Source organism: Lytechinus pictus, chromosome 6 (genome assembly GCF_037042905.1).
Source record: "Lytechinus pictus isolate F3 Inbred chromosome 6, Lp3.0, whole genome shotgun sequence".
Taxonomy (NCBI): Eukaryota; Metazoa; Echinodermata; class Echinoidea; order Temnopleuroida; family Toxopneustidae; genus Lytechinus; species Lytechinus pictus.
In genome coordinates this window covers 1,210,185-1,234,037 of record NC_087250.1, presented here as the reverse complement: position 1 = coordinate 1,234,037, position 23,853 = coordinate 1,210,185, and the positions used below count along the sequence as shown (strand labels likewise).

The following is a 23,853-nucleotide window of genomic DNA, read 5'->3' as shown; positions in this document are numbered from 1 at the left end:
TAACTTTTTTATTTTTTTTTTATCTCACTTTGATTCGTTTGCGCGTAATCTATTGAATGGTTGGCTTTGAATCACAGTCTTTTGCCTTTTTTGTCAATGTGTATTTTGAGCAAGCTGATTTCGAACAATAATTGAGAGCAATAATTGTACACACTCTTTGAGCACGAGAATCGTATTTGGAAATCCAATTCGGTCACCATTTTACAAAAATATATGCGATCAATCGTAAGTGGCAATGGCAAATCAAGATCATGGTTGAATGTACATGATTGTTCAGAATAATTAGAATGAACCGATCCGAATCAATATTTACAATGAGCATATTGATCGTAAATTTGTGTGTTACCGGGCCACTGATCGTAGAAGTTGTACATTGGACTCTGTTGTTCAATCACTTCTTTAAGGCTGAATGCAGACACACATTAAATCTCGTTTGCTTTAGTCCATGATATCTGAAAACTTGTTAAAATTTGTAAATAATAAAATCGGCTTCACATTAACATTGTGACTGAGGTATCTGTTATATATGGTATATGTACATGAAACCAATCAATTTTACGTGCAATATTTACTGCAATGTGATATGACTGATCGTAAGATTGATTTTATTTCTTTATGTTACAAGACACAACTAATGGTTATTGATGAGAGGGATGTAAGGGAGTAGAGCGAGCGGGGATAGTGCAATGTTTTATGATCATTCATATCACAGTTTATACAGAGGGAAAGAGAGACAGGAAATGAAGAAGAGAAAGATGATTGATTTGAGAGAGATAGAGAGAGAGAGAGAAAGAGAGAGAGAGAGACAGAGAGACAGAGAGGGAGTGATTGAGTGAGTGTGTGCGCGCGCGTGCGTATGTTGAGGAGGGAGTCCACAAGAGAGAGATAGATGTAGATGGAGGACAGAGATGCGAGGAGGAGGGAAGGGGAGAATGTTACTAGAGTGGAAAGAGGGGTGTGTGAGAGTGAGTGAGTGTGTGTCCCGGGGGGGGGGGTCACTTCCATTCACGAGTGGATACCATGCGCGACCATGAGGTCTGAAAAAGCACCCTAAACACGTATTTTTCATATTCTGAAAATGCACCCCTTAACAAGTATTGGCGTGTGAAACCCTACCCTTAACAAGTATTGGAAACAAAACGATACTATTGCCAAGTATTCCCTGAATTTAACCCCTAAACAAGTACAGCGATATTTCAATGTTATGTCACGGACGTCGGTCGTCGGTTTTACCTTTACCTATACGGTACATAATTGGGTTTAGTACAACCCATGATCCCATCTCGCGCAAATCATACTCTAAACACGTAATGTTGACTCCTGGGGCAAAAAGTGCATCCTTTTTTAGTCTTGGTTTTTATACCTTCGCAAATTTGACCCTAAACACGTAGCTTTCTCAGCGAAATAGATACCCTTTTTTCATTATTTTAGTGTTTTTGACATCCTTATTACGTTACGTACGTAACGTGCCCTATCGTAAAAAAGACATCCTTTTTACGTGTTTTTTGGTCGCGCACGGTATCCATTCTTCAATGTAAGTGCCCCCACCCTCCCCCCCCCCCCCCCGGGTGTGTATGTGTGTGTGTGTGCGTGTGTGTGTGAGTGAGTGTGTGATGAGGAGAGAGTCCACAAGAGAAATAGATATAGATGGAGAACAGAGATGAGGAATATATATATATAATGGAGGAGATTAGGACAATGGAGAGAGGGATTGTGTGTGTGTGTGTGGGGGGGGGGATATTTCTATCAGGACCATGAGGGTCGATCGACGTTCATTGTTTGGGGAAATGACAGACACGAATTAAGACCTGAAAATGGTGTCACTCAATAACAATAAACATAATAAACGGGGGAAAGAGATAGATGATCATCATGCATTAATACGACAATTATTATTACCATCATGATTATCATATACTCCTCCATTATCATCATGATCACACTTGTCATTATGATTCATTATAAGCAATATCATGTTCGAATGTAAATCTTGTCATTATGATTCATCATAAGCAATATCATGCTCGAATGTAAATCTTGTCATTATGATTCATCATAAGCAATATCATGTTCGAATGTAAATCTTGTCATATGATTCATCATAAGCAATATCATGTTCGAATGTAAATCTTGTCATATGATTCATCATAAGCAATATCATGTTCGAATGTAAATCTTGTCATATGATTCATCATAAGCAATATCATGTTCGAATGTAAATCTTGTCATATGATTCGTCATAAGCAATATCATGTTCGAATGTAAATCTTGTCATATGATTCATTATAAGCATTATCATGTTCGAATGTAAATCTTGTCATATGATTCATTATAAGCAATATCATGTTCGAATGTAAATCTTGTCATTATGATTCATTATAAGCAATATCATGTTCGAATGTAAATCTTGTCATATGATTCATTATAAGCAATATCATGTTCGAATGTAAATCTTGTCATTATGATTCATTATAAGCAATATCATGTTCGAATGTAAATCTTGTCATATGATTCATCATAAGCAATATCATGTTCGAATGTAAATCTTGTCATATGATTCATCATAAGCAATATCATGTTCAAATGTAAATCTTGTCATATGATTCATCATAAGCAATATCATGTTCGAATGTAAATCTTGTCATATGATTCATCATAAGCAATATCATGTTCAAATGTAAATCTTGTCATATGATTCATTATAAGCAATATCATGTTCGAATGTAAATCTTGTCATATGATTCATTATAAGCAATATCATGTTCAAATGTAAATCTTGTCATATGATTCATCATAAGCAATATCATGTTCGAATGTAAATCTTGTCATATGATTCATCATAAGCAATATCATGTTCAAATGTAAATCTTGTCATATGATTCATTATAAGCAATATCATGTTCGAATGTAAATCTTGTCATATGATTCATCATAAGCAATATCATGTTCGAATGTAAATCTTGTCATATGATTCATCACAAGCAATATCATGTTCGAATGTAAATCTTGCCATATGATTCATCATAAGCAATATCATGTTCGAATGTAAATCTTGTCATATGATTCATCACAAGCAATATCATGTTCGAACGTAAATCTTGTCATATGATTCATCATAAGCAATATCATGTTCGAATGTAAATCTTGTCATATGATTCATCATAAGCAATATCATGTTCGAATGTAAATCTTGTCATATGATTCATCATAAGCAATATCATGTTCGAATGTAAATCTTGTCATATGATTCATCACAAGCAATATCATGTTCGAATGTAAATCTTGCCATATGATTCATCATAAGCAATATCATGTTCGAATGTAAATCTTGTCATATGATTCATCACAAGCAATATCATGTTCGAACGTAAATCTTGTCATATGATTCATCATAAGCAATATCATGTTCGAATGTAAATCTTGTCATATGATTCATTATAAGCAATATCATGTTCAAATGTAAATCTTGTCATATGATTCATCATAAGCAATATCATGTTCGAATGTAAATCTTGTCATATGATTCATCATAAGCAATATCATGTTCGAATGTAAATCTTGTCATATGATTCATCATAAGCAATATCATGTTCGAATGTAAATCTTGTCATATGATTCATCATAAGCAATATCATGTTCGAATGTAAATCTTGTCATATGATTCATCATAAGCAATATCATGTTCGAATGTAAATCTTGACATATGATTCATCATAAGAAATATCATGTTCGAACGTAAATCTTGTCATATGATTCATCATAAGCAATATCATGTTCGAACGTAAATCTTGTCATATGATTCATCAGAAGCAATATCATGTTCGAATGTAAATCTTGTCATATGATTTATCATAAGCAATATCATGTTCGAATGTAAATCTTGTCATATGATTCATCATAAGCAATATCATGTCCGAACGTAAATTATTTGGGGATGATAACACAGGCCACACCCACCTGAAATATTGGGGGATATATCTCTCCCCAACTCCCCCCCCCCCCCCCCAAGTGATCTGGCACCCATGATCAGAATATATGAATAAATCAACAAATCAATTATTAGATGTTCAATTCAAGTTACAAACAAACTTTCACCTGATTGGAAAAGATGTTTCTGACTTAAGTGCGTCCCACAAAGACATAAGCGATAATCATCTTTGACTTATCCTGTCCTACTCATAATTCACAGATGACCTGTCATTGTAAAGCCTACTACCTCATCTTTTTTTGGTATAACCAAAATGATTCCTCATCCAAGTATTATCATTATGATTATTACTATTATTATTATTATTATCATTATTATTATCATTTTATTATCATAATTATCATTATTATTATAATACAATTATTATAATTATTATTATTATCATTATTATAATTATTATTATTATTATTATTATTACTATTATCATTGACTATCATTACTATTACCAATAAATATGTCAAATATTATAAACATATTCTAAATAATTACATGTGAACCTGCAATGTTACTCTTTTTATTTTCATCTTTATTTGCACCATCCTTCTCTCCATCCTCTTTCCTTTGCCTCTTTTTTTCCTCCTTATTGAATTGTTATAATTCGAATTTATCATTATTGTCATCATTTAAATCAATTCCTTTATCCTTTATTTTGATTTGTTTTTATAGATTACTTGTTTTTACCGTCTCCATTATTGTATATAGATTTGTCGATTAGTATTGAAACTAAGTTAGGGACGTGCCTTTTATACAAGCATTGCTTTTCTTAGCAAATCCCTCCGTTCAGTTAATTCATCTTCTAAAAAAAAAAAAAAAATGTCATTAAACTGTCTATATTGTTTTGAATAATTACTATTACTTCGATTATATTTGTTTGTTTTATTGAAATAAATAAATCTAAATCTAATCTAAATGTAATCATTATTATTATTATCATTGTTAATATTATTATCATTATTATTATTATTGTCATTATTCAGTCATCCAAATACCACCAATAAGTCAGAGGAATTCATTCGTTGGGTGAACAAGGCTAGAATTAAGATATTAATTTCTCTCCAACAATCCCACAAGGGTAACTCATCAACTACTGTGTGAAATCTGACTGTAAAAACAAAAATCACCTGCAAATCGGACTGGATTCGAATCGAGGGAAATAATTTGGTAGATTCAAATTCAAATTCAAATTTATTTATTTCACTTCCATCAAACAAAAACAAATTGTTTAACATTTATGAACATAAATACATGTATCCGTTGCAAAAAAAAAATAATAATAATACGTATGTTTTGAAAAAAAAACACTTAGACAATTTGGGCAACACATTGTAGGTTTTAAATATGTATACTATTTTTTCAATAGAAATTAAATTAAGATGGAAATGGAGGGACCCACTAAAAAGCAATGCTTGTACAACGTGGGCCCCTCAAAAAATAGATAACACAACAAATAACAAAATAACAAAGTACAAATACAGATATATGTAATCAAATGAGAAAAAAAAATGAAGAGAGAAAAAATACTCACAAAATAAATACGAAGTTATGAAAAATATAGTTTGATATAGGACAAAACAACCCGTCCTAAAATATATCCACCCTTCCCCACCCCCCCCCCCCTCCAGAAAAAGAGAAGAAAAAAGGGGAGAATGCCCTGAGAAGATGGATGGGTGCTGCTGAACGTCGGTAGAAAACATGCCATCGTAGACTCAAGCAAACTGGATTCAATGATGTGTACAAAAGGAGGAAAAAATATATAAAATACCTGGATAGAATATAATGCACGAAAAATGTGATTGATGCCGTAAACAAATAACCAGGAGGAAGGCGGATAAGCGGACAGGAAAGAAAGAGAAAATAGAGGAGAGGATGGACACAAAAATGTATAAAGGAAAACTTTTTGAGTGACCCCCGAACTTTAAACCTTATTTCTACTTAATTTTTCTTTAAACCTCTCGCTGAAATTCTTCTACATTTCAAACAAGTACTTCTTGTTGATGGATTTCGACAAGTTACATATCATTTCCAAAGTTAATGATGTGCTTTATCAAGCTTTAATAATCAAACTTTTTGTTATTTATTGTTGGTTTGGAGGTGGCAAGTCACATTGTATTTAGGAAAACTTATTACTTACAGCTTAGAATGTGATAGTATGGTAACCATCCCGCCTGTACACCACAGTATGGCGACCAATATTTTGCCATAACCTCTGTTATGATTTAGGGTTCTTACTTACGCTTGCTCTGGATGCCAGATTAATAACTTCAATTTATCTAGTTAACTGTTTTAATCGAAGTAAATGCCTATGTATGTGTTAGAAATTAAGTTTGGTTGTTATAGTGATGTGCCTGACGTCATAGGCAAAAACTAATTACGAGAATGTTTAGATTGTTTTCAAAGAGGGCAGCATCTTTAGTTTGCCTTGAAATCGCAATGGTGATCGAAGAAGATAGTTTTCAGCGTTAAATTAAGAAAAACAAATTGAAAAAAATGCCCGACATTGTATTGTATTTAATCATGTTACAACTGTAAAGATTGCTGTATATGATTTATGGTGCAAGCATATTTTCATATTTCTTCATGTAATGGTGTGTCTACGAAAATTATCAATACTACCAGTGTGAACATGCAAGTTGTTGTGACAAATAATACCATAAAGCTTGTATGAGTTGAACTACATGTCGCCTATTTCGAAGCGTTAATTGCTATCAGACAAGAATGTTGTAAAAAAGACAAAAAGACAAGACGACACAATACAGGTTCGTTTGTGCTTATGACATTTTATTGACAACTTAAAGTAAAGGTCTCATGTGCGTTTTTTTTAATAGACTTTTACGATATGCATCAGATACATCGAAGTCCAAGTACCAAAAAGTTTCAAGAATTCCATTAAAAATGGAAATGAAATTTACGTTTTCATGCGAAAGGGACTAAATCGTCTTTTGCTTATTCTTCATACCTTCACAAATCTATGTTTCCATAGATTAGAAGTTCTTCCACGATGTTTAAGAATCTTAGGTAACAAAAATTACAGTTAAAAAGATCCTGAAAATGTAATATATTTCATAGGTTTTTATAAGTATATTGAATTCAGTCCGATGTTTTACATGAAAAGTCCCGATTGGTAACAAATAAATACCAGGTATAACGTAAACATGATGGTACTTCTCTCTTCCCTTACGTAGTTATATTTAGAAAAATTTGGCTGATAGAGCAACAACTTTAAATCAATTTTATTACAAAAGGGATTAGATGAAAATGATATTAATGAATATCAAAAGCTCGTATAAAATTGAATAAATCTAGAGGTAATTTTTATTGTGATTTCTGGTACATTTACTGATGACGCTAAAACATAGAACCTCGTGAATGGAAACGTTTTTTTTATAATAAAAACGTCGTTTTCAAATAGACACACCAAATAGGCCTCGCTAGCTTCTTGAAGGAACATCACCTAAAGTGGGAATCTGGAAGTGGTGCTTTAATTTGAAGTTCTAGGATATCGCCCTCACTAGAAAGGAAGTTTGCAATTGACTTGATTTGTGAAAAATTAGCAAAAGTGGGCTTAGTCCATTTTTGCATTTAAACTCTTCATATTTTGACTTCATAAATCTTGAAGTATTATGATTTGACAAACAATCATGTAGTGTCATGACTGGATATGCTCTTCTGAGTTTTTGTTGTGTTAATGTTAATACTTTATCTTGCAGATCGAATGGGTATTTGGAATGGAAAGATCTTTTTGAAGAAATAATAATAGTAATAAACAATAATAGGCATTGATATAGCACCATCCATCTGGAAATAATCTATTCTGAGGTGCATTGTTTATTATAATTATAATCACCCGGCTTTAGTTCGAGCTTCCTTTCAGCGCTCAGTGCATTCAAGGAATTAATCCTTCCAGGTACCCATTCACCCCACCTGGGCTGAGTGCAGCACAATGTGGATAGATTTCTTGCTGAAGTAAATTACGCCATGGGTGGGATTCGAACCCATGACCCTCTGTTTCAAAGACAGAAGACTAATCCACTGGGCCACAGCGCTCCACAATGGTAGAGTCAGTTGCTTGATACTGATCGATTTAATCAGTCAGATAAATGTTCACCAACTGGTTATTTTGACCGGCTCCATGACATTTACTCAAGCGGCAATTACTCCGCTGTGAATGATACACACTAATGGAATTGCCAACTTAAACCCTGGATATAACACTTTACCCTATCATAAACCTTCGTCTAAACCTAACATAAAACCCGTTGCGACACTAACCCTATATAAGACCAAATAAAGCCAAGAGAAATTGTCACAGGAGCAATCTGAATCGGGTGTATTTGATAAGTGAAAATAATACTTACATCAGTACATGTAAGATTCGTGTGATCTGTAGCTATGAAAATAAAATAGGATCACGGGAAATCACATAATGTAATGGGGTCTTTGAAAATCTATCTAAAAGGTTTATCTGATATCTGATGTATCGCTTTTTCTTAGTTCTAAAAATATTCTTAAGTTTCTTATAATAGTCTTTATTGTACTGACGCCTGGCTTTCCTATTTCATTTTAAAGGAGACAAATCATTTATACATTTGTGAAATAATGAAAAAAATATCATTTCATGTAATAACATGAAATAAATGAAAGTGGGGATGTGACATCAACTATCCACCTTATGAATATTCATAAAGACATTCCTGGAACTGTTTCACCGGAATAACGCAAATCTTTAGAATTCAATAACTTTAATATTTGTTTCCGATTTGATCAAATTTTTATCATTTTGCTCTTTGAATTTTACTCCATTTATTTAAGATATAAATACTTTCAGCCCGGATCATCCCTTTAAAACGACATTCAAACCACATTCAAAAGGCCATTCTCATGTAGATTCAGAATGTATAGGTATGACTAACCAATTATTTTCATTTTCAGTTTGCTTCCCAGGGCCATGGTCTATAAAACTCTATTTAAAGGTTTATCTGATATCTGATGTATCGTTTTTGTTGAGCTCTAAGCATGTCTTTCAGTTTCTTATAATCGTCTTCACTATACTGACGTCCGGCCTTCATCTGTGAAAAAAAAAAACATAAACAAGTTTACGATTACAATCATCACCAACTTTTCTAAGTTATTCAGAATGAAAATTAAAATATACTATATACAATTCAAATTTTATACTTTTACAAATTTATGAACATTGTCAAAAATTCCATTTATGTTTATATCAATTACGGTGTTAACGGCTATTTTCACGTAGATTCAGAAACTTTATGTGTGACTAGCGCATTACTTGTTTTTTTTTTTTTTTCCTCAAATAGGTAAACAGAAACCTCTCGCAGTCCGAGGTCGAAAGACGTAAACATTTCTAAACCAGCATTTTTATCTGTTTCGATGAATTATCCGTTGATCAGGGTTGTCACCTTGGTATGAGGGAGGGGGAAAATACAACCTAATTTGAGAAAGAGGTTATCAATCTTACCTTTTTGACTGCACCAAACTGACGATATATAAGATCCAACGCAGAGGGCGCTGTTTCTCTGACATTTTGCTCCTCTTTAGCTATCTCATAGAACGTCTTGGGTTTTGTTGAACTTTTTTGTTTGATAGAAGGAAGCTTAGTGAGTTCCGAGGATCTGCAAGAAATACGAAGCATTAAAATCAGTACCAGACTCGGCATGTATAATATGAAAGTAATTGAATTATTTTCTTTAGGCAAACCGACTTAACCGACTCGTCAAAAATAACAATGAAATAGTAAGAGCACTATTGTCATTGAAAAATATATCAAGGAAAGGTAGATCCACCAAAATACGCAATTGGAGATGCCGCAAGAGAGGACAAAAATACATTACAATAAATTAAGAATATGAGATAACGGCAAAGAAGAAACAACACTAAACGAGGTTATGAAGTGTGAAACCTGACAATTCAAGAGGCGAAAGACAAGAAGGTCCATCTTTATACATCTTGACTGCTCCGGTAATCAGATCTTTATATAAGATAAAATAATATGTTAATCAGAGAGCTGATTCACTTCCATGAAATGCTGGATATCGTTCCTGCCGCAAACATTTGTTTCATACTTAAAGATAAATGAATCTATGAACTGTATTTATACCTCAGCTCAGTATCACCTTCACTCTTTGATCGTTGTCTCCCTTGTCCTCTGATAGTCTTTGTTGTTGATTCATGATGTCGCTTCTGTCGTTCCTTTGGATTCTTCCGTTGACTTGAAGAGGATTGAATGCCTCTACGGCCTCTAGCTGGTGATACTGACGTGTCATCTCGACCGATACCTTCCCGTTGTTCATCTAAAAATCGTGGCAGCTTTGAATTAATAGGCCTTAGTCGAGATACTACACCTGCTGGGTGACTACTTTCATATCTCTTGGCATCCGCAATGACCTGAATAATACCAAAAAAATCATGTCAAAACTTATCATGTGTACTTTGAGCGAAGAAGAAATCAGGGATTCCTTTGGGATGGGGCTGTTGCAGCCACCTTACATTTTTAATTACTGAAAATGGAGAAGCGGTATGGAGAAGCCTAGAACGTATAGGCCTACGGACAATTTATTTAATAAAAAATGACATCATCTGTAGGTTGTCTGTAGGTTGTCTTACTATCCTAGAAACAATTGCACAAGGAATGTTTACATCCTGACAAAATACAGTTTGAAACAGTTTAGAAACAAATAGTAAATCTGAAAAAAAAAATGGCTTCGAATGTACACCATCATCATTCTAAACAATATTAAAATCGCCATATAAAAGGCAAACATTGTAAATCTTTTTAGATTCAATTTTCCACAGTATCAAACCATGCCTACTGGACGATCTTGAATGCAAACCCTATCATGTTACTAAACATACCAATAATACCTATTGACCCAAGTTGACCATTTCTTACCAACGAAATGTTCTTCATATGGTCATTAAAATTTGATATATCAAGAACATTTACAAAAAGTATGTGGGTTATCATTGTGGCATATCATGATTAATTTCTTAATGAATTTCATACCTTAACAAGAAACTTTTTGATTTCGCTGCTCACTGAAACATAGGTTTCATAAGCAATTTGAAGTAACTCCTCTTGGTCCAGAGCGCTGCAGGAATCTGAAGACATCCGGGTACTCGAACACCTTTTGGTCTTTGGTGAAGAGGTTCTGACATCATTCCTCAACTGAACTGCGCCTTCCTCCGTGACGTCACCGATATGGTCGTTGTCAGTACTTTCCAATCCACTCTCCTCAAACACATCCCTTGCGTTCTCGTTGTCAGACAGTTCTGAATGATAATCGCGTTCCTTTTCGTTATTATCGTTGTCAGATTGTGGTATACGAGAAGAAGCATTATCCCAAGCTAGTTCTGACTCTTGTTCGACACTTTGTTGAGAAGAAATTGCTATCTCTTTTGCATTGTGGATCCGCTCTGTAACAAACACATTTCTGTCACTCTCTGTTCCTTCTTTACCATGTTCCAGTGCAGGTAACTTTACACCCTCTCTTTCAGGTGACATCCGACTCGATCCTGACATCAATATACCATCTGCACCTTGCTCCATTTCAGTCATTGTAAGATTGGACCTAGAACCTAACCTTGAGGAACCCTCTTTATCCATGTTATCTTTGATATGTATGGATCCATCATCTGGTAAGATCCACTTTATCTTACTATTACTGTCATTTTCTTCGACGGTCTTAGAGTTCTCTTTCCCTTGACTAGTGATGTTTACCATCGTGTGTCCACCATGATGATTATGTCCTACAGAGAGGCTTGGCAATGCACCAGAGTCCGGTTGTTTGTGAGATGTATATTTAGCGGAATGGCCCCGATCACCTCTGCGTGTCGAGGATCTCGATGACATGACTGCTCCACTTCTATGCGCATCCCCAAGCCCGGGAAGTTGCAGCTGTGAATGCCGACGCGACAGAACAAGATGTCTTTCTCGTTTTTCTTTGAGTTTACGGTAAAGAGAACCGGGTCCTTGTGAGTTGATCGCTAGTCTTTTTTGTGCTACCGAAAGTGGCGCTCTACTTCCAGGAGTGACCTTGACGTCATTTTGCTGAAGATCGTTGAGCAGTAACTTCTCAAGTATTGTCCGATAGATAGGTACCTGCAAAGACATATAATTGGTTTATGAATAAACAGAAATCTATCCAACATGGTGTAAAATTATTGAGGATGATTCACTGCCACTGCACTTTGAATTGGCTAATGGTTATTTTTTTTTAATTGAAAAGAATTTGCTCAGCCAACAAAAATTCCACAAAGAGCTTTTTGGCAATCTTATTTTTACGTTAAGTTCTTACATGCTCTCAAAGTAAGGATAATAGAAAGTAAATACTACAAACCTACATGATTTTAACGGCTGCTTGTAATAATATATACAGATAAAGAGACTATGGAATAGTCTTAAAAACTAACAGACCATCTAATATTGTTCTTACATTGTTTTCATCCTCTTTTTTAATGTTCAAGTTTTAATAAATAAAATACAAGAAAAGCAAATCAATGCAAGTACGTGGTCATTACTTCCTAAATCGAAACCTCGGTGTATTTTAGCAATTGTTAATCCATACCTTTATTAATATCGATAGAACCATCTTTTGATGGCCAAATTGGATTTAACGTGGTTATACATGGGTCCATTGTCTGTGTCATTAAATATCCTGGAATTCCATCCAAACGCTGTGCTAAAAATAAATGATAAACTGACCAAATTCTTATCAGAAGCAAAGCAATAATAATTATTTTTTTTTCTTGATTTTCACTTGAAATGAGCTATCATGGACTTGGATCATTTTTATATCAATGTAATCAGTTTCATTCAGTTTCATACCTTTTCATTTCTAATGCGTTCCCATCTATTTTGTATCTTGAAAGCCACCATTGCTCTGATCATCTTTACAGTTTGGGGGTGTCTGCGCATGACGAGCTTGTGAAAACTGCGCATTTCCATTTCATATGCGTGTACAGGTTCAATACACGTGATAGTATGGGTGTGTTTACACAGGCCGCATACAGCTTCGATATCACCTAAAAAATAAATGAATAGGAATAATAATAATAATAATAATAATCCGTTTTTTATATAGCGCTTAATACATCGGAACGACGTGTCTAAGCGCTTTACAGATATATTATTACCCCGGTCATCGGATTCACTCAGTCATTCCCGCACACAATGTGTGCACATCCTCCACTCCCTGGGGAGTATTCCAGTCAGTCGCCGGTGAGGCGCACACAGTACTGGACAAGCTACAATGACTTTCACATCCTACCGGGTACCCATTTAGCACCTGGGTCGAGAGTGGCAAAGTGTGGATTAACGCCTTGCCAAAGGACGCCTGACCGCGGTGGGATTCGAACACACATACCCTCTGTTTACAAGGCGAGAGTCAGAACCACTACACCACGGCTCCACGAATGATAGATAATATAAATAATGTATCCAGGGTAACTGCTTTAGGTCTAAAAAAATGATAAGGCATGGCCCTGGGAAGCGTGGGGTGGGGGTAATCTACATAGGAAGCACCCCCGGGACTTCTGGAAGATATTGTGATAAAATGGAGAAATGTAACACAATTACCGATATTTTGAAAAGAAACCCTCCTTTCTTTTTTTCTTTTTTTTTTGCTTGTCAATTTTTTTCTGGATAAAATAACCTTAATTTTGGATTGAAAATTTTAAAAAAATTAAAAATCACATTAGCACCCCAAGTCAAAAATCATTCCCAAGGCCCTATGATAAGGGAGTTATTACCTCCATGGATAATGAAGGTATGATGGAAATATATTCTCCTAAGATCTCCTAAGCAATTTTTAGGAAGGTATGAAATTACGCGACCATGATGGAACCAAAATACAAGGTCTTAAAAAATGTATATTGATAATACGAATGAGCAAAGTATTTCTAATTATCATATTCATAATGTTGAATACAATCAATGACGTAATGAACAAAAAGAACTGAGGGCAAACTTTAATGATAACAATAGTAATAATAACAATCATAATAATAAAGTTACGATATTCAGCATTTTCATGAATAACTACAGAGCATTTTTACGAATATTAATATATCACCTATGATAGCCCGTTGACCAATCAGACAGATCTCAACCATAGAATCAAACTTGAATGCTTTATTTTCCTTTCTGAAAAAAATGAATCATACAAAAGGACAAAGATTCTATTTCATTTCACCTTTCACGTTTGTGCTTATCATACATATAATGTGAAAATGGCAAACATCCACTTATCATCATGGAAAAGATTAAAAAAATGTAATATAAATCTATATTGCATTTATTCAACCGAATTTCAATAAAACAAAATCAAGATACGTTTCAACTTTTACATTGCAGTATAAATAAGAACCAGATACATAGATCTTGTTCAAACAGCTGAAATTGTAACCAAGTTAAATCGCTTCCTTGATATTCCACATACAGTTCTCAATAGCGAAATTAAAAAGTCCAAAAAGAAGCATATTTCAAAGAAGGATGAAAAGAGACATGGAAAGAAAAAAGAGGATAGATAAATTCATGTTTCATAGATGAAAAGATTTATAAAGTCAATGCTCCTCACCTACTCCTGTGTGATTTCGTGACATCCGTACGACTGTCTAGCTGCGCATGCTCAGTTTCACCTTTCATCTTTGTATCAACAGTGATCAATGCAGTACCAGAAATAATAAAATTAACCTTCTTAATGACGTCACCTTGTTGGGCGATGTGGTTACCATAGCGATATATCTTTCTTGATATCCCCATTGCCATGTAATTCTTGTATTTTGGCTTCCATTTGCTGAAAATTAAAATAAAGGGTTTTTTTATTGGTCAATTCTTCTAATTATCAATTGTCCAATCTTGCCACTGCGTTATTGTGTTAACGGTATCCTGTTACAATGATAGTGTGATTTGAACAACCAATATCCATATATATTTTTGGTGTATGAAATTCACTAAGGGACTGTTGCACCACAAATTATCACCCCTGCACGTTTCAGTCTCATTTTTAAGCATATTGTGCAAAAATTGTGTTATTGTGCTATTTAAGCAGCTGAATATTTTACGAATTCATGTACTGTACATATATCATCAACCAATTCTACACTGTAAAAACTGCGGTGTTAAAACTGACACCAATTGGTGTTACTAGAGGACCACACACTGAGGTGTTAAAATTACACCCTAGAGATTAAACATAACACCAAAGAGTGTAAATGTAACAACAAAAGGTGTTGTAATAACACCTATAGGTGTAAAACTTACACCACGAATTTAACACCGGTTTAAAATAATTGGTGTGGTCCTCTATGTACACCGGTTAACACCACAGTTTTTGCTGTGTACCACATGTCTTCTACAGCAGACTCCTTTCATTTACTAGACATAACGAACATCTCCGCACCCTATTCTTGAAATCAAGCTTACATGCTCTCTTTTAACTCGGTCTCAATGAATGGTTCAAAGCTTTGGAATAATACGGCTTCCTGAATAACTCACCTTCAGTAACTACATTTATGAAATATTACAAGTCTTTTCTACAAGCTCACATTGAATAATAGCATTACATCATGGTATTTTTGTGTTGGGTTTGTCTGGCCCAAAGGATTGTCTCCTTTATTTTTATCTAGTCTCTCTTGCTCATCTTTTCTACTCTGGATCTCATCTTATTCTTCACTTCTTTCCAATCTTTCACTTTCTCTTTTCTTTCCTTTTACCCCTTTTCCTGACTCTTCCCAATACTTTACCCCTTTTTCTGCCTATTGCTCCAACCCTGTGTTCTTTCCTGGTTTTTTTCTGATTCAGGCTACCTTATCTGCAGGCCCCTAGGTCTTTTAGGTGTGCCTCACAAGCTTTTCATTAATTTTAGAACATATTTTTGTTTTGTTTTTCCTTTCCGCTGTGATGATAAGCTTACAAGTATTTTGTTTTATCTCAATGCATTATTTAACATGTATATATTATTCTGTGATGAGCTGCTCTACACTGTATTAACTTTGAACTGTTTATATTGTATTTATTTTGTTTTTAAAGAGCTCTTTTATTCGGCTTGTGAAATAAAGATGGATTGAAATTTAAAATGAATTGAACATCAATGGGTAATTAAGTATGGGGGCATATCATTAATACAAATATTCTCAAAATGTATATTTAAAGACTATTTATACATACAGAGTCAATGAAAAATCACACAGTGTTGGCTTCTTAAATCTTACCCAAACAATGGATGATTCTCTACAAAAGAAATCCTTTCTTCCAAATCTCTCTTTTGAGCAGCTTTTAACGAACGGGTGTACAGATTCCGATCAACTACGATCATGTCCGACTCATCTTCGGCAATAACCGAAGCTCCCCTTCGGTTTGCCGAGTCTATCAGAGCTACTTCCCCGAAACTCTTTCCCGATCCTGCCAAGTAGAGAGATATGAAATTGTCAGTAATTGAAATGAAAACAGGATATTGTCCTATGTTAAATGCTTCAAGCTATTTATTGATAAACTAAGTTTCTCATTGCTCAAATATTATTCTAATGTCATTTTCAGGAGCGTTTGTTCAATAGTTAAAATTTTCATTCCTGTATAATGCTATGGAAATTAAATAAATGACAATATGACGGACAGATAATGTTACCAACGTGGATGTGCTTAAAAGAGTGAAATTGTTGCATGTGCACAGTAAGTAGATCCAGTGAAATTGTTGCATGTGCACAGTAAGTAGATCCAGCTTTTGTCATTAGGGTGGGGGGGGGGCAAAAATGCCTCACCTATATTTTCCCCGATCAGCCGCTTAAAATTGATTTTTGTTAGTTTCTTTGAGGGGATGGTCCTAACAGCGCCAGCGAATTTTTTTGTAGTGACATTAAAGATTTCTTGTTCTAGTCTTCCCCCTTACATTATTTTATTCACTCGTCTCTCTCCTCTTTTTTTCTCCTCTCTTTTCCTTTCTTTTCCTTTTTTTTTTCTTTCCCCATTTTCCTTTTTTTTCGCTCCGCCAAAAGGGCCCCCCTGGATCCGCCTATGGGCTTCTTGAGTATTTTGGCCAGATCATTCAAGAATCTCAGACTGGTGCTTTGAAAGGAAGGAGGACACGCGAACGCCAATCGCTGGCATTCCTCTCTCGAGTGATGCAACTAGCTTTGGCATGATGACACCATACACCGGTTAAAAAGATACGGTACACATATTTTGATGAGCATTGTAAAATTCTGATATCCCAGTTTAATGAATCGATGCACAGACAGATACAAATGGAGGAGGGAGTGGGGTCAATAACAGGATGGTCTGTGATTAATAGCTAAATAGAGGTAACCAATAAAGCTAATTGCTATATGTTTTTTATTTCAATGATCAGAAAGCAATAAATGTCATACGCCTACTTTTTTCATAATACTTTGCTATCTATTACAAACTGTTTTGCTGCGAGCTTTTTGTTACCCTTTAAGTTCTTTTCGTCACATTATGGCTCGTATATATCAAGATAGTGTGAAACCCATTTAAACCTATTTGACCTTACCCAATGATCGGATGTACGCCCCCAACGATGCGTCGGCTCCATCCCTATTTCTCGGAGAATCATCATCGAGATTATTAGGCCCCTCCCCCTCGTCGTCATTGGCAACGTAGATTCCAACAGACCCTGATAGTATGGTGAAGAAACTGAAAAGAAATAATGTATCGGGTAAATTGAATTCATTAACATTTTTGTGATAACATATTTGGTGATTTTATAATTTTTTATAGTATTCAATTAAGTTATAACGCTAAAACTTTAATCGATATCGTGTGTAAATACACAAGTTATGGAAAATTTCAAGGTCCACTTATTTACAGATGAGCAATTACACGAATGAGATATCAGGCTCACTTTACGTTTGCGTTGTATTTTGTAAACTCAAATTTCCTCACTCTTTCATAATAATAGACAGCTTGGTTTGATTCCTTGTTGAATACGCATATTCATCACCATTATAATTTGTGATATTGTTATGTGGTGACGGTTTTGTTTTACTTGTTTTCATTCAATTAAATACATAAACAAAACAAATATTTAGTGTGTAAAAATTATAATCTGCTCCCTTATTTCGACTAAGATGGGCATGTATTTGATCTTCTTAAACTCAACTCATTATTTCTTTTTTTCTTTTGGTTAATTAATTAGAGTTTAAACTTATTATCACATCATGCAATTGAATTGCCGACTTCTCATTATTCTTTCTCGTTCAAAAACACGTACTTCTTTCATCTTGTTTGTTTATACTTATTGTAGTGCATGTACGTGTTACAGTATTATGTTCATAGCTACATTACCCTATTTCTCACTAAGAACGAAATAATGGGTTCATATTGTGTTAATAACTTTTATACGATTTATATCAATGGAGGTGTTTTTATAATAATAATAATGATCATACGATGAAGAAAGTCAATGGAATACTTTTTTTTCCCTCTATTTGTTCACATCAAGATGGTGTTTGGGAGAGCCGAGTCTTAGACAATCATGATATTGTAAAGACAAGAGAAAGTTTCTAATCACAAATCGTATTTATTACTAACCTGTCACCTCTGTCTCCCTGTCTGATGATGACGTCATTTTCTCTGAATCTTTGAAATCGACAGTGCCTTACCAAGTCATGTAGAATCGCTATGAAATAAGAATATTTAACAGAAACGACAAACGCAGGTTTTATTCAATTGAGATAAAATGTATTCTATAAAAATGCTTAATACAATTGTCGTTTTTATATACTTATGTTATTGATTGTCGTCAAATCAGTTCGCAAAAATACTAGTTCATTTTTTCACGAATATATTGGGTTTTCATCATTAAAATATTTCGTCAGTTTCATTTGCTGAAAGTAGTTAAAATCCGGGTAAGCTCGAAATTCGATGGAGAAGGTTCTTGTCTAAAATCAGTAATACCTTAATCATGAACATGATGAATGTGAGTACGATTGGCCTTTACATGTATATTCATATATTATTCTAAGCACATTCCAACTGCAATGTAGGTCAATTGTGTAATAATCTCTCAACAGAATAGTCGTCTATCAAATTATTTAAATTGGCAGTGCAATGTCATCCTTATCAAAATTTAGATTTGCAATTTATTAAGGAATTTTGTCATTAGAAGGAATTCTGACGTACATTAAATCCATCGATATCTCGTGTTTAAACAAAGAGGCGTAAGGTAATAACCGCTGAGCGGCGCCACTTCTTTTTCATAAATTCAAACCTGTCGAAAATTAAGTCCTGCCAGTTTGTGTCAAATTAAAGGCAATCCGAATTAAGATGGCTTATATGAAATAATCATAAAATATTAACCATGACAATGATGTCAAAGAGCAACTCTTCATCTTTTTATTGATAATTTACTTGTATTTACAACTTTCTGTGTAAGATTTTGGTAAGATAACCTGATTTCAATTACGTTAAAAATGAAACAGACAGGTTTCAGTATCATGTAATATCTTATATAAGAGACAATAAGTATGAAGAAAATTGATGTACGTTGCTGTAAAAGTTTCAAGTCTAGAATGCAATGAATTTCATGCACTGGCCTATGCCTGTATGCTCTGACAGTTTTAATTTTAAAATGATCCTACCTACACGGTTTTACAGTTTCTGTAACATGCTCAGGCAGACTTGACCTGCTCAATAAAGAACTAAGTCTACCAAGAAAAATGGACATCAAACTGACTTTTTGAAAAGGTTCAACACATGATCATTTTATTTCAACTCGGAAACAATGGTCATATCAAGATATTTAAAAAAAATTAACGTGTATCATTGACACCATGCATAACTAAAAAAAATTATTTAGAAGACGTGAGGTCCACATTCATTTTTACATGTTTTTGGTAAATGAATGATGTTTGTTTAACTGATCAGTCATTAAGGAACTGCGACCTGTTTAGTCTCGTATCATCAACATGACCTATAAGAGGGCTCTAATTCACATTGATAATATCATGGACCTATGAAAAGATGGACGATTAACGCGAGCATTTCTTTGACCCAATGATAGTCACCGTCACCTGGTTATGCGCATCTTAATGAGAACATACAGGTGTTGTAACAATAGCAATTACCATGACTACCAAGGGTATCTGATCACTCAAAGACGGAACAGTTTCCCGGTCTTGATTTTTGTTGGCTGATCCCCTGTTTCAGTATGTGCCTTTCAGTCAATATGCTTCATATATGGATCAGCAAACTTGAGAAGCAGACGATTTTTATGATATAAAATATGATATTATTCGATCCGCTAACTACCGCTCACACATAAGGACCTCAATAACATTGAAAGATACACGATCTACACATGTTATGTGCCACGTATATCTGGAATATTATGGAGAAACTTGGGAAAATTGAATTTTAAATAGTAAACAATCAATCACGATATTGCCTCTATATTAAAATATGCAGACATTTCCCCAAATAAAACACATGGAACTAAGATTAACAAAGGTAAACAAAAACTGCACATCGATTATCCATTATTTCATTGATTTTCTATCAACTGCGCATATAATTTGTGAAATATAAATGTCCAATCACGAACTAATTCAGTCCCTTCTCACGGTGACGATCATAGGACCAAAGAAGACTAGTATGAAGAGAATGTTATTCAGATGACAATTACCGTCACCTGTTAGTGAATTCATTATCTAAGCGATGAATGTCCATCTCTTCATAGGTCCATGATAATATCCATTGGAGAAAAAAAAAGCACTCAACTGAAACATCAGTGAAATTTTATAATAGCCTTACAAACCAGAACTGGGGAAAAATGGAATTCACACCAGGTGGATGTTTCATAAAGCTGTTCGTAAGATACGAATGACTTTACGCACGACTGGTGATCCTTTCTTGTTCTATCTGATGTCCCTATATAATTGATTTATGACCTAAGAACATGTTCCAGTCGTGCGTAAAGTTGTGCGTAACTTTACGAACAGCTTTATGAAACACCCACCTGATGTTTGTAAAAGTCAAGTCGATGAGTCATAATAGTGTGACAGACAGTCATATTTACATGTTTGGTATCAATACAAAGCTAAGGGGTTACTCTCTAATTTTCTAATAATTTTGAAACTGAGTATAAAATCTTTGATTATTGCCCTCGAAACTTGGATAACTTATGTTTCTATATATACATTTACTTAACCGTACCTATTGAAAAAAAAGAGTTATAAAGGTAGCCTTGCAATTTTTTTTCTTTTACCGAGAATGGCATACATTTTGTTCTATTTCCATTGTATATATTGTTATTGGTTAATATGATTATCTCGTTATTTAGTTTTCACCATAAACATCTATTTACTTTTCTTGTATAGTCATATTGCTTGCAATGTATATTCATTTGTATTGATTTGTATGGTTATCATTATATATCTGTGTAATTATTTCTTATCTTGTATTGAGTTGAGAAATGAAATAAAACTTGAACTGAACTGAACTGAACTATAAGCACTGTAAATATGATCTTAGCAACAAAAATTATTAATGGACTTACCATCTGCTAGGTCTCGAAAGAGATCACTCTTCTTCCTGAACCATGATGAAAGCATTGTGACGTCTTGATCTGTTCTAAGCTCAGGTGCTTGTGAGATTACAGCCACTACTTTATGATAAGAATCGGCCATTTTAGAATGGCGTATCACTCACACACTGGAAGGAATCAATGAAGAAATACCTGTTATCCCTAGCGGGGAGATCAATCAACGTAGGCCAAAATAGAAATTAATAGTGGGCCTAGAAAAGATCCTTGTGGGACGCCACATATTTGAAGAGAAACATGTGAGTTTGTACGATTGTCATTGGTATACTGAATTTTATATCATAAATACTCTGAAAACTATTTGTTGCGGAATACCTCCTATTCCACAGGGGTCAAACTTTGAAAATAAATATCGGAGTATTAAAATACTTTAACCGAGAAGCCTTTTCGAAGATATTGTCTTAGTATGAACATATTGATGTTTTATTTTACCAATATTAAAAAAACCACTGATGTGAATGATTGATCTCAATAAGCAAGAAGACTTCACGCGTTTTAAAAACAAGTCTGGATATTTAGAAGTCATATTTTACATGGGCTAACTTCGACTTGGTCTGTACGTCATCAGCATACTCATGGGCTGCTAATGTACATGTAATTAAAACAAATTGGTAAAACTTGAACACTACACATTTGAAGAATTGTATCGCAGTATTTATTTTTATACCAGATAGAGTAAAGATTGTTGTCGACAAAATTTTCTCAACTCTAACATGTTCAGACCATGAAGGGTTAATTATGATAACTTAGTTTAGTGAATTCGAACACTTTGGCCACTTTTGCTTAACTACTGCCAAATTCAGGCAAAGAAAATATTTAAGGGAACATATGAAATACTTCTGGATTTTAACGAAAACCAAACCCGTTACCTTCGATATAACCCCACCATGCAAAACACAGATTTAAACGTGGAATTACATATCATTAGTTATAAATGATGTAACTGTAATGAATGTCAGATATCTATCCATAACTTTTTATGTCTTTCTTATTCATTTGTTTAGCGAATTAGACAAATATACTTTTACTGAATTATTAAAAAAATTATTTCATATTGAACGCAATTGACTTCTTTTTGGCAATCAATTGTAGATTCGATATCAAATGGTGATCTTCAATCTCATAGATCAACCGTGATTGCTGTAACTCGATCAATGCTCTTTTATAAATAAATGAAGCAGTCCCTTGAAATAAATTACAAGAAGCATGATTTATATTAACATTAATTTATCGATTAGGCCCTACTTTATATATTTCATGATATTTATAAAACATATATACCAGTACAGATAAAAGTTGTCCTACCTCAGTTTATTTTATCCTGGTTCAGTATCCTGTTATAACATGCAGTCCTGATAACAAAAAAAATCTGATTTCAGAACATGGTGAGACAGAAAGAAAATTATCCGAATAAATTTATGTTTAATCAGTCTCTATAACTCTAATTAAACAACACTCTCCTCCTATGTCAAACGTGTTCTCAATGTGATCGCGTGCAGATGGCGAATATAGCTTTTCACTAAGCATGATGGGTAGAGAGAAATGGAGATGCTAATTAGTCAGTGCGTAACTCAGTATTGTGGTGTAATCATCTACCAGTAACTGAGGTTGTGTATACTAGTCATTAAATCAGAATTGTTTGCAGTCGTTGCGTTGCTAGGACTGATTAAATACTGTAACTTGTAAGATAGATAAGGCGAATGGGCTTAAAAGATATAAAAAAAAAATAGGCCTGTATATACTGTAATAATGGATTTTGGCATAAATAACTGGAAAATAAAATCAGCGGGTTAAAATAGACATCTATCTGATTGGTAGCTTTATTGATTATTGCAATTTAAAAAAATCAAGTCTGTATGCGACATAAAATGTTGATTTTGCATTACAAGTCTTACAACGTGAATTCAGAATAGTTTTAATTAAAACGGGAAATCTTGTTCAGAGAAATATTGAATCATCTCTGTTAACATCTTTATTAAAAAAATTCAAAAATTTGGACCTTTTTTATACAAAAATCAAATTTTGTGATAGATTTTGACATGATATCCAGAAAATAATATATTTCACTCTTCTCTCTTTAGATTCCTTTTTTGTGGTCTGTACGCTACTGTGAACAGGATTCTTTGTGGAAGTAGCATGAAGAGTAAAAAAAGAAGAAAAAAAACAGGGGAGCAGTATAGCACATGTGCTAAAAAGCTACTTTATATAAGTCTCGAGCGAGCGAAGCGAGCGAGAAAAAAAATCACCTTTTCATGAGAATCTAACTTTGAGCTATTTTTTTACATTATATTC

The 23,853-nt window shown here is 34.0% G+C and overlaps 1 protein-coding gene across 1 annotated transcript; it reads right to left on the bottom strand.

The window, feature by feature from the left end:
• Window positions 1–6,745: 6,745 nt before the first annotated feature.
• LOC129263605 (uncharacterized) lies at window positions 6,746–23,158 on the bottom strand. Its single transcript, XM_064100653.1, has 12 exons — window positions 22,867–23,158; window positions 21,517–21,671; window positions 18,552–18,639; window positions 17,512–17,654; window positions 16,217–16,406; window positions 14,581–14,799; window positions 14,077–14,147; window positions 12,831–13,027; window positions 11,010–12,104; window positions 10,104–10,390; window positions 9,465–9,618; window positions 6,746–9,054 (listed from the first exon to the last, which is right to left on the bottom strand). The coding sequence occupies exons 2-12, from the start codon at window positions 21,644–21,646 to the stop codon at window positions 8,953–8,955; spliced, it is 2,676 nt and encodes an 891-aa protein (XP_063956723.1). The 5' UTR covers window positions 21,647–21,671; window positions 22,867–23,158; the 3' UTR covers window positions 6,746–8,952.
• Between the last annotated feature and the right edge of the window lie 695 nt (window positions 23,159–23,853).